The following is a 17,800-nucleotide window of genomic DNA, read 5'->3' on the forward strand; positions in this document are numbered from 1 at the left end:
AAAGTGCATAGAGAGAGTAATAAATAGGTAATTAAATTTCAAGAAGTTTGAAATAAAAGGTTGAAAAAAAGAATTTGATAGACGACATATATTGAAAATTGAAAACATATAAATAATAAATGGGCCCAAATGAGGTCAAACTTTTGGGCTAATAAAGTAGTAGGTAATTAATGGTGTTAAATTGTCAAATAATATAAATTTTAAAGGTACAACCATAAAAGAAGAATGTACAACACTATCTAAGCACATATCATCAAACACTTGTCATGTGCTAAGTAGTAGATATTCCCACTTATTATATATAGTAATACATGTCTAGTTTAGTTAACTAATTAGAGATAATTTATCATTTAATTTTTAATTTGTCCTTATTATTAACTATAGTCATGTTTTAGAGCCTGTATGGCATTGCTACTAAAAACAACTTATTTTTATAAGCGCTTTTTTAAAATGACTTTTTACAAAAATGTTTTTGAAAAAAAGCAATTTGTGTTTGGCTAATTCATTTGAAAAGTGCTTTTTATAAGCAAATTGTGTTTGACTAATCTCTTTTTAAAAAGTGTTTTTAAGAGTAAAATTAGTTTTAAAAAAAAGTCTAATATTGAATTATTATATTCAAAGAGCGATATGGTAAAATTTTCATTATATTTATTGCTTATTAAGAAGTATGCTAAGTCAATACTAGACTAATAAAAATGAACGAAGAAAATAAATCATATCTTAAGACATAAATAACAATAAAATAGTCATACACCCCTCCTAATTAATTAATAATTTATTGAAGTGCATATAATGATTAATGAATTTCCATTCTATTCACATTGACCAGATTTTCTTGCTAATAATTCACATAATATATTTTTATAAAAATAATACTAGTGTGTACGAGTGTCTCCAAAAATAAATGTTTTCATGACCATTAAACATTGTAAACATTATTGATCTGTATTTTTTTTTTATAATTATGTCTTTAAGAATGGGTTGCATTAATTTGGAGGATGTTATAACCCTACCATGTGGAGGATTAATTAATTTCTTAATCCGGATCTTAACAAGTTCATATGAATCTTCATTATTCTTTAACAGCAAATGGATCAGATTATCATAATCTAATTTCTTTTCAGATTGATTGATCTTATCATATATTGATTTGACATAATTATTAACATGTCGTTTAGTTGATATTAGCTCAAATTTATGTCTTTCAATTTTAGGTGCATACAAATAAACACTTAAATTTGTATATAAAGTTGAATAAGTAAATACACACGTCCTATGTGGCATAATCATGTAGGACGCGAATTGTGATATATGACATGTGCATCTATTTGATCAAGTTTCTATAAGTTTAAGTATCTACCTGTGCACATTCAAATTTGGAGAGTGTAAATATCAGTTGAAATCAAGTTAAAGGCCAATTTTAGGTATTAGGCATATCGACTTATCATAAAGCCAAGTTTCTTCAGCGACCTCAATGAGGTCATACTTTTTTTTTTTTTTTTGGATAAACCAAGGATAACCCGCAGCCGCTACAACCTCTACCACAGCCTCTGCCCTTCGGGTGAGCACTTTGTGCGCATTGGGTAAACCCCCCACAGGAGATGTAAACCGCACTAGGCATGCCCTATGCGACATGCTCGACTCAAAAGGCATTGAGGGGGGAATCGATCCCGGGTCATTCGTGTGGATAATCACCCTCCAAACCAACTGAGCCATTCCGAAGGTCATACTTTTTATTACGTAGTACTTCTTAGTTTTTGCTTTTGATTTCACGTTAGCTTTTGTTATCCATTTTAAGCTCAACTAATTTAAATTTATGTTGAATTCAATTTAAAGGATAACGTTTTACTTATATGAAATCTTTGATTAAAAATAATGGATTATTTATCACCCACTACAATCTATTTTAGTAATTTTGTTCTTAGTTGACTTTTTTATCCAATGTCCCTATGTTCTCTGAATATTTTAAATTCCATTCTAATTAGAATAAATTAATGAAATTATTGGCTTGTGAAGCATGAATAGATTTGTTTATGTGCCTAATGCAAATACATTTGAATTTTTAACTTTTACTTTTTTCATTCCCACTGAAAAGTATAAAGTAATTAATAATTATAATTCAGAAAAAATTCACCAAAAATCTTTGACTAAATTTGTTTTCTGGAAGAAATTCCCTTTGTTTAATGGTCATGAGAAGCATGAACAAATTGATATGCATAATAAATTAAAGTCGACAATTTGATGGCTTCTTCGTGAAAACGAGTTTAAGTTCTATGTATTAACGTTATAAAAGACATATACATAATTAACGTTAAAAATATTTTATAATAATCCTTTTGGACTATGATCTACATTAATTATTAAAAATAGAAATATTTTTTAGTTTAGGAATATTCTAAAGAAAATTTGTTTTTCTTCCAAGTTTAGAATCTATATTAATTATAAAATATTATTTTCATTTTAGGCTAGTATCTATAAGGAAAATAGACATTTCTTTTATATTTAGAAATAATGCAATAAACAATACAATGAATTTTTCATAACAATCAAGCCACTCATAACATAATTATTTTGCAGAAATCGAAATAATGTACAATAACATATCTCATGTAATTCTATAAGTGGAGTCTGGGGAGAGGTGGAAACGTGTTATCCACAAGTGGAGTATGAAAAGTAGAGTGAACGCAGACGTTACCCTCGACTCGGGAATAATGTGTTACTACTTGTATAAATATGACTAGAAGGAAGAAGTCAATATCCACATCCCAAATTCTAATGGCTAATTCAACAACTCCTTTACTCTCAAATCATCAAGATCAAGAATTCCCAAATCTAAATGATCATTTTTCTTCACTTGAACAAATCATAGAGACATTTTTTGATACTTGTAATGGAAAAATTGCATGGCCACAAATCTTGCAAGTCATACTTGTTTCTCTAGCTTGTTTCTTTGAAGCTCAACAAACATTTATCACAATTTTTACTGATGCAATCCCTTCATGGCATTGTGTTAGTACTAACACAAGTTGTAATTCAATGTCTAATGTGTGTCAACTTTCTTTAACAGAATGGAATTGGGATAAGCCTATTTACACATCCATTGTGTCTGAATGGTCACTTCATTGTTTTACTAGTTCTATATTACAAGGTCTTCCTGCTTCATCTTTTTTCATGGGATGTTTGCTTGGTGGCCTTGTTCTTGGTGTGTTAGGTGACTCGATTGGTCGAAAAACCATGTTGTTTTTCGGGTGTTTGATTATGTCTATAGCTTCAATCTTCATTGCTTTCTGTAACAATGTTTGGATGTACTCTGCCTTGAGATTTCTAAGTGGATATGGTCGCGCTGCGATTGGTTCCTCTGTACTTGTGTTGTGTTCTGAGAGTGTTGGTAAAAGATATCAAGGGAAAGTTGGAACTATAGGGTTCTTTATGTCTACATTTGGATTTGTGTCATTACCATGTTTGGCTTATTTTAGTAAGGATTACTCATGGAGGGTACTTTATCTTTCGACGTCTCTTCCTGCTATAGTTTATTGTTTGTTGATACAATTTTGTGTTTATGAATCTCCAATATGGCTTCTGTCAAAAGGGAAAGTTATAGAGGCTTATGCAGTTCTCAACACATCTCATTTGAAGAAGGAAAGTTCGAATCTTGATCATAACAAGTTGAGTTTTACTACTATGAGTGGTTCTGATCCACCTCTGATCAAGATTTTGTTGAGGAAAAAATCGATTCTTAGACAGTTATTACTAGCTGTAGCAGCTGGTTTTGGCATTGGATTGATGTACTATGGCATGCCATTAGGACTAGGAAATGGAAACTTTAGCTTAAATCTCTACTTGAGTACAGGACTAAACGCGTTACTAGAGTTACCATCATTCTTGATAGTCTTTTTCTTGGTTGAAAAATGCAAGAGGAGAAGTACACTAGTTGGACTAAGTGTTCTATCTGGTGTTTGTGGTATGTCATGTATGATCGCGAGTGAACGAAAGGTTTTACAGATGGTGTTGGAGTTAACTTCATTTTTCAGTGCTTGTACTGCATTTGATCTGTTGCTGATATATACTTCAGAGATGTTCCCTACTAGTATAAGGAATGCAGCAGTGTCAATTGTCTGGCAGGCTGTGGTGCTCGGGGGCGTGGTGAGCCCGGTTTTGGTTGATGCAGGAGGAGATAGTAACAACAAGATTTTAGCTTATTTGATTCTTGGCATTATGACAGCAACTGCAGGGTGTTTGGTTGTTTTTCTGCCAGAAACAAAGGGATTGGAGATATGTAAGAACATAGAAGAGCAAGAACAAAAAGGTTGCATCAATCATGTATGAGTTTTGACATAGAATTATATGTTCATATTTCCTCCTTTATACTTGAAAGTTTATGTTGTTTATTGAACTTCTCATCTTAGTAGGAGCTTTCGATTTTAGTTATGTGACTCTCATTGAACTAAGAAACGACATTTATCGAACTTCTCATCTTAGTAGGAGCTTTCGACTTTAGTTATGTGATTCTCATCAATCATGTATGAGTTTTGACATAGGATTAGAGTGTTTATAAGCTTATGATATGTTCATATTTCCTCGTTTCTACTTGAATGTTTACGTTCTTTTTTCGCGATTCTCATCTTAATAGAAGCTTTTGATCTTAAAAAACGGCATTTATCGAATTTTCATCTTAGTAGGAGCTTTAGACTTTAGTTATGTGATTCTCATCAAACTAAAAAATGACATTTATCAAACTTAAAAAAAAAAAATTACTTGTGGAACTTCTCATCTTAGTAGGAGCTTCTAATATTAGTTATGTGATTCTCATCGAACTAAAAAACAACACTTATCGAACTTCATATCTTAGTAGGATTTTTCTCGATATTAGTTATGTGATTCTCATCAAACTAAAAAACAACAGTTATCGAACTTGAGCTTTTGATATTAGTTATGTGATTCTCATCAAAATAATAAAAAACGACATTTATCGAACTTAAAAAAAGATGTCTGAGCCCGGGTTCGAACCGGGGACCTCTAGTGTGTGAGACTAGCGTGATAACCGACTACACCACCCAGACTTGATTGCTTAATAAAGCATTGTTATCATCAATTCGTTCATTTCCATAGTAAGCACTAAGTAGTAATAACTTGTAATTTGAGAAATAACCAAAGAAAATAATTTTGTATTAAAATAAATAATTTCAGATAATTAATTTTTTAATGATTAATTTTTATATAATTTTATTCATCATGGAAAGTACTTATATATTAAAAAAAATTGAGCTAACATTTCATTAGAGTTTCGTATTTTTATATTAGTGTAGATACGTATTTATTTTATTTGAAGTTTTCCCCCTAACTTTTTGAAATGTCAAGTTGCCAATTATTTTTTTGTAATTAGTCTATCTTTATATTAAAGTCAATTTATTAAATTAATTATTATCATTTTGAAATATTGTTGATCTTAAGTTTTGATTTTACTTGTTTCAAAACTTCTTTCAAAATCCATACTAAGTCAATCATTTTTTGAGATATCTATACTTAATTGAGTATATTAAGTAGAGTAATTTAATTTTCCAATTTGCACAATTTCTCCTCTCTTAATTTTAATCTATGCATATCAAAGCCAGTAGAAAAGAAAAATACAAAATCAAAGAGGACATAGTAAAAATAAGGAAAGTATTACATAGTGGAAGACCTATCCATGATAGTATGGGCATTCAGAGCATTTTATATAAGGGAAAAAGGACAAATATACCCATAAACTATCGTAAATGATATGCAGATACCTGTGTCATATTTTTGGGACATTGGTGCCTCTGTCATCCAAAAACTATAACATATATGTCCTTCACTCTAACGGAAGACTAAATAGGGACACGTGGCGCAATCTTATCCGTCGATCCGATATCTAATAAATGTCGATCGGTGGATAAGATTATAACACGTGTATGTCCGTTAGTATAAAGGGCATATATGCTCTAGTTTTTGGACTGCAGGGACACCAGTCCCAAAAGTATGACGAAGGATATCTGCATACCATTTACGATAGTTCGAGGGTATATTTGTCTTTTTTCCCTTTTATATAATAGTCGTGTTCGAGCTAGTTTGCTTTTTAAGGGAAAACGGACAAATATACCTCTGAACTATCGTAAATGGTATGTAGATACCCTATGTCATACTTTTGGACATTGGTGTCCCTGCCGTCCAAAAACTAGAGTATATATACCAGTTATACAAACGGACATACACGTGTCATAATCCTATCCACCAACCAACATTTATTAAATATTGGATCGACGGATAAGATTGTGTCATGTGTCCCTATTTAGTCTTCCGTTAGAGTAAAGGGCATATATGCTCTGATTTTTGAATGGCAGGGGCACCAATGTCTCAAAAGTATAACGAAGGATATCTACATACCATTTACGATAGTTCAGGGGTATATTTGTCATTTTTTTCTTTTTTTAATGCATGCTATTTCTCATCAATACAGATATAGAGTAACTCTACCTACTCTACTGAGGCTTAGGCATAAAGAGAGCAACCACAAGAAAGCCAGTTTGGATATGAGTGATTTCTTTTCCAGCTCTTTAGCAAGTGCTCAAAACAATAATCAAAGTCAAGCATGATCTTCCTTTCACAGTAAGCATCATAATCAAACAGAAGTTACCAGTCAACACTATTTCATAGCCTAAAAAAGCATCAGCAAGTTCTTAAATAGAGCTACATGTACACACTACACAATGTCAAACCCCACGCCGCCCTCCTTTCCTCCTCCACTTCGAGTAGGGGGAGGCGGGGAGCAAATACACCTAAGAAATTCAATCTGATCAGTGCAGTTTGCTACAAGCTGAAGTTCCTACACATCTTCCACAACAATGGAAGATGACACAACAATCGTGTCTACAGTCTAATCTACAAAGAAGGATCGTCAAGTGTCTATCCTCTTCCACAATTTTACTTCTGTACTATTGCCATCTTTTGGAAGACCTAACTGCAGAAGTGTTTCCGGAAGGAGGTTTTTTAGAACCTGAGAAGCATAAAAAGGAAAAGGAAAAAGAAAAAGTTGGAATGATCGTCATTTCTCTTCTCTAACTTGAGAGCATTAACAAAGAAGGAAAATAAAGGCAAAAACCAAGAACATATGAGAATCGCATACTCGGGACTTTAGGGGTGCTCTTCTGCAGTGACATCCGAGAAGATCCTGTTTGCACCGTCTTTTGTGTGAGCCGTGGAAGTTTAGCAGGTATAGAGGGCCTGAATCATTCACCAGCAAAGAGATAAGTAAGTCATTTTAAATTTCATGAGTGCCTTGGGTGTCTTTAACAACAAGTTCAGCAGGAAAACTTAGCATTCTGCTTTTCCCAAACAACTATAAGCTATCTTCGACAAAATACTGTACTAAGAAGAGATGTGATCTAATAGTCATGAAGTACATTTAAACTGGAAACAGGAATTGTGACTTTAAACTATAAGAAATGCTCATTCAGAATGTAACCTGATGTTGATTTTCTGTGAAGACAAAATATGGATCAAGACATGAGAAAAGGAAAAAGAAATAAGGAGAAATGTTAATACAAAGGCAGGTAAAGCAAATTTTTAACACAAAGATACAAGATATGCTGATATATCAACCTGAGGTCATCACGGGGAATGGGAATTAGAGATTCCATAAGTGAATCAACATTCAAGAAAAAAGTTATCTAATTGTAAGGCAAGACTGGACAAAATGATAATCAGAGATGTCATATTTGTAGAATACTCACTTCTCAGGGGTCTCTGAAGGTGGCTTTGTAGTTTCTGGGAAAAGAGTGTACTCTACAATACTATTGATTGAACCATCAGTCTCAGTTCCCATTGAAAGTACACCATCGGATATGTCACTTAATCTCTCTTCAGAATCTGCATCATCAAACCCGATGAGCACCACGTCTTCGTTAGGATTTTGACTTCCTCTCGCAGTAGCCCTTGAATCAGTGTCTTCACCCAGATTTAGATCAGCATCTACTACAGCAAGCCTGGATTGTCTAAAGAAATCTCTGTGATGCCTAAAGTCATCCAGTGATTGCTGAGAACCAGTGTCAGATTGTCTGTCGCTGTATTCAGAACTATTGTCCACGTCAGAAGCAGCTTTCTGAGTAGGTTTTGAGCTTATCTCTCCAGAAATTTGGTTTGTTCGTGGACCGCCTAAAGATTGCCTTCTTGGAGAGGCAGAGCTATGCCTGGTTGAGCTCACACTACGCCTCTCACCATTGCCACTGGTTTTGGGAACCCGCAGCCGCCCAATTTCTTCATCCTTCTTGGCAATTGTGTCCTTTAAATTAGCTACCTGAAAATTTACCAGCAATACTTTGTACATGACCATAGCAAAGAAAATAGGAACATTGCAACCATCATAAATCTAGTGTACTCTAGAGAAGAGCTAAGCGTACAAGATAGTATTAAAACGGGTCTTAATCATAGATGCACAAGTGTGATATCGGATTCACAAAAAATAAGTAGACAGTACAGATGTAGATGCAGGCAATGAGAAAAAGTAAGAGCAACTAGAAGAACATTATCTACTGAGTTATTGATATTTACTAGAACGTGTTGTGAGGTACCTGATCCATAAGCTCTTTAACACCCCGGCCCTCTTTATTATTCCGAGCTGCACCCAACTCCACTCCAGACACCCTCTCAGCAAACTTCAGGGTGCTAATGGTTTCTGAGTAGGATTCTACGTCAGGATTGAGCTGTACAAACATAAGTGTCTTTGCCTGGCCTCCTGTAACATGAGATGAGTGAAATAAAATAAATAAAGGCTTAATAGGAAAGAGAAGTAAAACTCATTTACAGAGTAAAACAATATATTTAAATTTGAATCAACACAGAAAATGTTTTTAACTACCAAGAGAGCTTTGAAGAACTTGTGTTAGTTTGCTATTTCTATATGGCACATGAGAACTTTTTTGTGCCAATGCAAATATCACATCCCCAAGAGCAGATAATGATTTGTTTATATGTTGTGCTTCTCGCAAACGATCCCCTGTGGCTTCAGAGCGATCTACTCTTTCACTGCCAGCCAAATCTACCAAATGTAGGCAACCTCGTAGAATATCATTTGTTTCCAAGTCTATACCACGCACGTGAACGGTGAGGATACTGCATCATAATGAATTAAATAAGCATGATGCACAAACAGAAAAAAAGTTCAGAATTGAGATAAAAAGTGATAGTTTAAGAGATGACCTATGTGACCGACTGCTTCTTTCATTTAAAGCAGTAGCGCCAACAGCTCTATTCATTAGGCCAATATTCATTAATTCTAAGACATTTGCAGTTGATTTGACTGGATGCATGCTAGCATCAGGGACAGCTAATCCATTGGGTTGAGTAGTACTCCAAATCCCAAGTGTGCGCAAGTTAAAGAAAACATCAGGAAATATATGGCATACATATTTCTGACATTTCCACTAACTATTGAAAATGAAAACTTAAAAATATAGCACTAATGATCCACGGAAATAAATATGTATAACATGAACAAAGTAAATGAAAACAGCCAATGTATCAAAAACACAAATAGATTTTTTTTTAACAAGGATATCGTTTCTGAGAAGTATCACTGCAGAGCAAGTCTCGCACTTGCTCATTGTATATCTCAACCATTTGAACACCAACTTCATATGCAATGGAACTTTTCCTACTCTGGGAGATGTTGAATAGATCATTCAGAGCTCGGTAGTTGACCCCCCAATTCTCCACGGATGACATGCTGGGCCCACTCTGAAGGCGATCAAAATGGACTAGGATAAGTAGAAGTGAATAGCCATTGGTATCTACTAAACAAATTTTCTAAAGATGGGCATACCATGGTATATGTTTTTCCGGAACCAGTCTGACCATAAGCAAAGATGCAGACATTGTACCCATCCAAAACAGACCTGATTAATGGCTGAGTGTCTCGAAACACCTCCTCTGAAATATGCTAGAGTTAGAAAACGGCAAGCTTTTTAAAAAGGTAATGTCTTTCTTTTATTCTCCTTCAAGATGAAAGTAAAGGATGTTTCTATATTAGGTACTTAATCTGAATATCAAGCTGATAAACAAAATTATCAAACCTTGAGTAACAGCAGGTGCAAAGACCTTGTTGAATTTGAAAAGACGGTGACTATCTTTCCCCAGTTTTGAAGGATTAGTAACAACCAGTTCACCATTCTCACCAATGTACTCTATGGTTGTCAATTTTTGGCTTTGACCAGGAAGGAATGGCCTTATCCTACAGTAAACTCTAATGTTACCTATCACAAAAATGACATTATGTTAGGGAAACACCATGCTGCACTTAAATAACTATGTTTATCACATTCCATCTGACTAACCTTTCAAATCTTGAACTTGGTTGTACAACTTCCTATTTTCTTCAAGAACTGTGTGATAATTCTGAGCAGCATCAACCAACCCCTTAAGATTGAACCCTGTTAATCAAGAATACGTGCTTAGAGATAAGATTTACGGATGAAGAAGTACAGATGTAATCATAGCATTCAGCTCTCGTCCTGACCAAAGTGGCTAAGTTCCTCGACGTAAATCTCCTTGGTCCTCATCACCTCCTGCCTTATAGACTCGGATGATATCCTCAATTCCTGAGTTTTTAAGAATGTCACATTCCTAATAACTTGTAGTATGAGCTGTTAAAAGTAAATTCAGATGCAAACCTGCAGAGATCCAAAATGAGAGTCTATGAAGTGTTTGTAACCAAGCTCTCTCCTTTTCAATTTCACCAACTTGGATTCTGAAAAGGCCTCAAGTTCTTGTACTTTCTTGGTTGATTCATTCAGTAGACATTGAAGTTCCAGTATCTTGTTCTCTGACTCAACTCGAGTTTGCTCCAGTTGTGCTTCCAGTTGTAATCGATCTTTTTCATGTGCGTGTTTGGATGATTCAAGCTCAGTATCCAATGAGGATATTTGCATCTTATAGTGATCATTATCTTCCATTAACCTGATTAAATCTTGTTCTTGAAGTTTTTCTTTCTCTTCCATTTTGGCCTTCTCTATCTATAAAAGAGAAGTTAGTTGGACTACATCTACAGTAAAACAGAACCACATGACAACATTGCTACATTGTCAATTCAACGTGTTGCTGTATCAGGCATGCTAATTAACTGTCACAACAATAAACAAGTGAAACAGGGGAGAAAAGTTCTATCATATAATGCATCGGTGAATTAATCCCCCATTGCAAAAAAAAAATGACAAAGTTTGAGCCTCTAAGTTTGATCTAATGTTTGGGTTTATTTCCTCTAGACATTCATTGTGTTCACCAAACTCATTATATCTAGAACCTAATGTAGTAAGTACTATCACACATTCTAAAATCAAATTATTAATACAAATTGTTAAAGAGAATCATAATAAAACTATTTGACTCCGCATTAGCAACTGAGTCATGTAAAAGGCAAAGGAGTACTAAATACATCATTATTTGTAACTGATATAGTGAAACGTTGGGGTGGAGTGGTAAGTACTCCTTCCTCCTTAACCAAAGGTCTCGGGTTCGAATCTTAGGTATAGAGTGCCTTTACTAAGTGTGGGACTTCCAGAGCAAATCTGGATGTAGTCGGGCCTCTTTGTGGGTTTTGGACACCAGGTAGGAAATAATAAAAGAAATATACTGTGAGCACGTTGATTGAGAGATAGTCATACAGTAAATGAACTGAGAAGTTTCTTAACCTCAAACCAATAAAAGAGTACACGAGTACTACTAAATACTTTAGCAATGCTAACAGAAATGATTAAACAAGCCAGCAACAGTTAGCATGATAGCCCAAGTAGGTTTTTTCTATAATTCGATCATGCAGATAATTTATTCCAGAATCTTGTCAAATCAATGGACCAAACTCATATGGGAAGGAATATCTGAAACAGTAGAGAAACTCTCAAAGTGACCAAGAATAGAAAATCAAGAGAGCTTTGGCAACTCATTGGAAGCTATGAAAGACTATTGAAGTCATTAACCTTAAAGCAGGCATCTCCCACATTCCAACTCATTGGCAGCCATGAAATACTATTGTATTAACACATCACTAAGGTAGTTTTTAGTGCCAAAAGTAATACAGGAGAACAGAACATTGCCAAAACCCCCCAAAAACTCTCAATATTATCAGTGTTTCCACAGACTTAGTATGAAATAGGCTCATAGTACATATTCAGTAAGAACATCCAATATATTCAGCACCTGAACTTTGTGAAGAGAAAAAAAAGCATGCTCTTACAAGTCAGAAATTAGTAACTTATTGATAAATCTATATATGCACCTTTATCTGTTGAAGCTTCTTCATGATAACCTGGAAGATTGTATGAAACGAGAGTTCAACAAAAGAATAGATAGAAAAAGAAGAAGAAATAAACATTTTTTTATCAATAGTGATACTTATAGTACCTCATGTTCCTCAGTGGTCCCCAATGCAAGGGTTTCGAGTGCTTTAACTCTTGATTGATATCTCTCCTCACGAGACTTATACAACCCATTTTGCTGCAATACCCCAAGAGATCCGCAATTTGTAAGCCCTTTGCATGAAGTTCATTAATCAGTACTGATAATTGGAACACTTGTACCTTTCTCAAATTATCAGCTTGTTTTGAAACTCGTTCTTCAATCTCTTGTACGACTAACTTCACCAGGGAGGCCACACACTTAACAAGTAGTAAAAGGATATCAGTAAGTACATAAAGTACCAAATGGGATCCAGCAGAAATAAATTTGTTCAGTTTCCTGTCACCCTTTTCAGTTTATCTGCCATACCTGAGGTATATCCCCATTCTTTCTCTCAATGCTGTCATCCAAAATATTACTCACAACACTGAAAAGTGAATGAGTGGAAGCACTCTGAAGATAAAAGTCAGTTCAACTAAGGCAATCCGAAGACGGCACAAACAATATAAAAGAAAGTGAGTTAACACCAAGATGAAGACCCATTCCAGCTTTACCTCTAAGCTGTTTAGTTTCATCAATTCTGAGATTTTAGCAGCTGGAATATCAGCCAAACCGTGCTTAGGTTGGATTCCATCAAACAATTTACTCTCAGCAAGATTATCTGAAAATTAAAGCTCTAAGTAAGTGACAGAAGTAAATCTACTGCAGAAAGATTACCATTGACTAATGCTTTAAAAGAATCCATGCATGACACAACACAGAGATATTTCTGATGCACTATTTTATGCAAACTTCCATGCAAAAAAAAAAAGTTGTTCAAAGATAGTTGGATGTTGTGCAGAGACGGAGTACTAGGCCTTAAATTCCGGGGAAAGGTAATGAATCTCAATCTGGTTGTAATAAAAGTTCTTGAATTGGTAAAGTGCAGACTAAGTTGTGGAATTGTTTTTGACGGCCTGGCAAAGGTGTGACAGGGACAAAACAATGGTTAGTAATGAAAAGATATATGAGGGTGAAACTGTCTAATGAAAGGAACTAAGGAAATCAGAAATGCCAAAATAGACTTCAAATTTCCTACATGATAACTGTTAGAAAATTTAACAGACACCAGCTATAAAGTTGGGAAAAGGGCTCAAACAAACCTGAATAGGTAAACTAGACCGAATTTGAGATCCTCAAGTGAGGGCAGCTCTGATGTGAAACTATTACATCTTGTTTTAACATTTCCAGTTCAGCCAACTAACTAAAGAGATAGTAAGGGAAGGAAAAGAAAAGGAAAAACGGGAAGGAACAATTTAAATCTTCTGGAACTGAGATTTAGTTTTGCCCAATGGTCAAATTCTATATTACATTGTTAAAACAGAGTAAAGTAATTTTCCAATAGTTGGATAATATAGGGAAAGGACTGAGGATACCAAAAACTTCAGTTGTGGTTTACCTTCTGCAGCCCCTTTGAAGTTAAGAATTTCGTTTAAACTGGTTGAGTCTCCATTTTCAGTTGCGGCTTCTGGATTCATGATAAACTTGATATATGCTTTTGCAGGATTACTACAGAGAGCACTGCTAGTAAACAAACAAGAATATGTTACTATATAAGTCATTTCACTTTTAGGTAACTGAAAAAGCGATGATCAAACTACTAGAACGAAATATACTAGCATGACTACATTAAAGCCTATTCTTCAGCCAAAAGCAACGAAAGGCAAATAGAGATGACAGTACACAACTACAATGAGATTAGACAAATGTTATTTTCGTCAAATAAAAACAACATACGCATATCTTTATTTGTCCACTGACATTGAATGACCAAACAATGCTTTGCACATGGAACTGTGTGATTATACATATTATTCCATTAGAACAGATTCCTTTGTTCAATTGTCTGACATTTTCCATCTGGACAGGAAATCTTTTGTCTTGGATTAGGATTCACAATGAGTTATGAGCACTATCAGACATCATATTTCTTTCTTCATGAGTGTCTATCTATCTTCACAAGAATCTTATTCTGTCTCATTTTAAAGGATCAAGAACTATGGATGTCAACTGCCAAGGATCTCAAAATCAATCACATAAGTAGATCGACAATTCGTCACTAATAAAGAAAGAAATTCTTATGGTTATTAACTTCCCAAGAGAAAGTTCTTTTGGTTATTGTACTTACCCCAGAAAGAAGTTCTTATTGTTATTATAGTGAAGCTACCAATTTTAGCAATGTGGGTTTTAGTTTGAAAAACCCATCTTGTATCCACAATCAAAATATTTATGATACTTGTGCTCTTGCACGTAATGTCAAATTGAAGACTAAGAAAAACAGTACATCATTACCATCTTAGAATTATTTTCTTATATGGAGAAAAGTTTAATGTGGATTAAGCAAATTAAACTATTGATAGAAACCTTCTGCTTGAAATGTTGGATTCAAACCAACAAAGCTCACAAAAACATGCATTCTCAGCAAAAGTTAGTCTTCATATCATTCCCAACTATCGTGGGAGCTAATTTATAGTTCAATCAACTAGATTTCGTTAGTAAATTAACACCATAACCGAGTGGTAGAAAACAACTTAAACGAAACATCTTCCAAATATTATATTTATCCTTCCGTGAAAGAAGTAACAACAATTACTGTGACATAATCCCAAGCATGTCGGGGTCAGCTATAATCCTCAATATCCATTTAGCTCTATATGAAGTCATTTAAAGGATAAGGAAAAATTAAAAGAATAATACTACTCAGAACAGACAGCTCCATAAGAACAGATTTAAGTCATTTAACTAAAACAAAATAAACACTAAGCTAGAATAGGCAGCTCCATAAGAACAGATTTAACTAAAACAAAGCAGATTTTGGTTAAAAGAACAAAACTTGATACCCCTAATCAAGAAACCTCACTCCCTCACACACACGCCGCATAGTGCACAATAATGCTGAAACAATCAACACCCATTTTGCTATTTGCCCCCTTAATGAAAACTTTCAAGTGCATTTTTCCATCCCAAATGTGAAAAAGCAAGAAACTTTAACAATTAACACCCAAAACACACTGCGCTAGAATGAGCAGCTACATACAAACAGACAACAATCTCAACCAGATTTAAATAAAACAAACAAGATTTTTTATTGAAGAACAAAACTTGATACCCCTAATCAAGAAACCTCTCACACAAACACACACTACACAACAATGCTGAAACAATCAACACCCATTTTCCCATTTCCCCCCATTATGAAAAAATTCAAGTACATTATCAATTATTCCACCCAAAATATGAAAAAGCAAGAAACTTTAACAACTTCACACCCAAAAACCACCAAAAATCAAGAACTCCCAACAACCCAAAACTAAAAAAAAAAACATTTTGAACAACCCCACATCAAGTAAACCCCTTATAAACAAAAAAAATACCGAAAAAAGTTGATAATGTTGGTAAGTTACAAACCAGAATGAGCTGAAATGTAAGAGATCTTGAAAATTTGAAGCTAATTAAACCACTGGATCGAGAAATTGGTGAATCATTTCACTTAGTTTTGTAAAGTAGAGATTGAATCTGTGATATTTGAAAGCCCTTTTTTGGGTTTTGGTTGTTCTTGAAATACCGGTTTTTTTTTTACAAGCAAAGCGACGATGATGACATTGCAAAGGACCCCTATTTCTTGGGAATTCTTTTGGGTTTCGTCTTTGAATTTCAGGTTTTAGTTTACTATTTTTAGAATTAAAAAAAAAATTAAACTAAAAAATAATAGTCTAAATTTTAATATAAAAATATTTTTTATTAAATAAAATATTATAATCGAGTTTTTCTTTTCGTGTTCAAGCTTTTCTCCTTTTTTTTTCTCATATTCGTAAGTATGATAAGTTGATCATCTATTCTATCTTTATATGAGTTTTGCGATTAATCAATTATCTATCAAAGTTATCAATATAGATATTTTTAATATTTATCATGTAGTTTAATTTAAATATTCTATAGATTATATTGATAATTTTGATTTTAACATTGCAAATTATATCAGTTTAACAATGTGTTGACATGCTAGCAACGCTTGAACCTTAGACACTAACCTATAACAAGTTACATGTTGCAGACTTCTGCATGTTATCGTTATACTAATCGAACTTATAAATTGTTACATAATTAAACTTTAGAACACGCAAATAAATTAACAAATTAAATTTATTTGATGTTATTCAACAAATCTCTTATCTTCAAATAAAAAGTTTCAAGTCCCATGCTATTTTTTTTTGTTTCATGTAATTACTCATTTTGAGTCTGATTAATTAACATTCACTCAAAAAATCTAATCTTAAAAAATAATGCTTTCTTTATCAAGGATCGAATTCAAAACTCTAGTTAAATATGAACAAATTTTTCTCTACCTTAAATCGCCCAATCCCACTCCCAAAATAAATTACTGTCAAAATTTGATAGATTTTCCTTTTATGATTGTGCGTAATTTTTGTATTTATTTATCTTTCCTTTTCAAAAGTTCAAAATTGAAAATACGTGTGGTCCACATTATGTTGTTTTTGGAATTGTATTCCCGCCTTATACTATTTGTTATCTTATGTTATATTTTTATTTTGACATTTTTATAGTATTACACGTGGCAGTACATTTTAGGAGTGGGTTCACCCCCTTATATCTTATTTTATAATTTTAATTTTTTTAATTAATTTTATAATAAATACACCTTTAATATTATTATTTTTAAAAATATATTAATATTATGAAGTTGCAGTCACGCACGATCACTAAAACGTGCATACCTTATGGGCTTTACAATATTTGCCTTTTTTTTTTTTTTGTTTATTTTTTAATTTTTTGGCTTTGTTCCATCCCATTTACCAAAGCAAAGAATCTCTACAATTATATGCTCTTTAAGAAAAAGAAATGGAAATACCTCATTTTTTTAACAAAAAGAAATGAGAATATTGTTATTTCATTTGTTAGTCGAGAATTTATCAGAAATAACCTCTAAATCTTTATAAGATAGAGGTAAGATTTGATAGACATCCACTTTTTTCATTTTCACTTCTGAAATTTACACTAAGTATGTTATTGTTGTTGATAAGTTAAAAAATATTTGGCTTTATATGTTAGTAGAGAAATTTAAAATTCCGATATACTAGTTACATCGTTTGATTCAATTTGTTTGATCCATTTTTTTTTAGTCTGCTTCAAAAAGAATATTTTATTTTATTTTTGTAACTCTTTAATTTCAATTATCTACAAAATGGCATGTTTAAAATCACGAGATTAAATGACAGTTTAGTATATTTGACATATCTTTAACTTAAAACCACAATATTCAAAATATTTTCATACTTTCTTAAACTCCGTATCAAATCAAAACAGGACAAACAAATTAAAACGGAATCGATAAGTC

General features: G+C 33.3%; 2 protein-coding genes and 1 non-coding gene across 4 annotated transcripts; 1 reads left to right on the top strand and 2 right to left on the bottom strand.

The window, feature by feature from the left end:
• The first annotated feature begins 2,775 nt into the window (after positions 1-2,775).
• Positions 2,776-4,326, top strand: LOC125826745 (organic cation/carnitine transporter 3-like). Its single transcript, XM_049506085.1, has one exon. The coding sequence runs from the start codon at positions 2,776-2,778 to the stop codon at positions 4,324-4,326; it is 1,551 nt and encodes a 516-aa protein (XP_049362042.1).
• A 660-nt stretch (positions 4,327-4,986) lies between these two features.
• On the bottom strand, positions 4,987-5,060 carry TRNAV-CAC (transfer RNA valine (anticodon CAC)). Its single transcript has one exon. It is a non-coding gene; the product is annotated as a tRNA-Val (tRNA).
• A 1,544-nt stretch (positions 5,061-6,604) lies between these two features.
• On the bottom strand, positions 6,605-16,063 carry LOC125826419 (kinesin-like protein KIN-14J). Of its 2 annotated transcripts, none has more exons than XM_049505744.1 (19): positions 15,853-16,063; positions 13,844-13,968; positions 12,960-13,066; positions 12,775-12,858; positions 12,588-12,665; positions 12,412-12,504; positions 12,287-12,316; positions 10,686-11,027; positions 10,532-10,613; positions 10,350-10,445; positions 10,089-10,268; positions 9,839-9,945; positions 9,574-9,753; positions 9,217-9,380; positions 8,876-9,129; positions 8,589-8,752; positions 7,752-8,314; positions 7,145-7,242; positions 6,605-7,015 (listed from the first exon to the last, which is right to left on the bottom strand). In XM_049505744.1, exons 2-19 carry the CDS (start codon positions 13,920-13,922, stop codon positions 6,954-6,956), a joined length of 2,763 nt encoding a protein of 920 aa, XP_049361701.1. In that variant the 5' UTR covers positions 13,923-13,968; positions 15,853-16,063; the 3' UTR covers positions 6,605-6,953. The 2 variants fall into 2 exon arrangements, with proteins under 2 accessions (XP_049361701.1, XP_049361700.1); XM_049505743.1 differs by having other exon boundaries at positions 13,844-13,965; positions 15,853-16,062.
• Positions 16,064-17,800: the final 1,737 nt, after the last annotated feature.

The sequence above is a fragment of the Solanum verrucosum genome, unplaced genomic scaffold, assembly GCF_900185275.1.
Source record: "Solanum verrucosum unplaced genomic scaffold, falcon-dt-bn FXZP01000060.1, whole genome shotgun sequence".
NCBI classification, from domain to species: domain Eukaryota; kingdom Viridiplantae; phylum Streptophyta; class Magnoliopsida; order Solanales; family Solanaceae; genus Solanum; species Solanum verrucosum.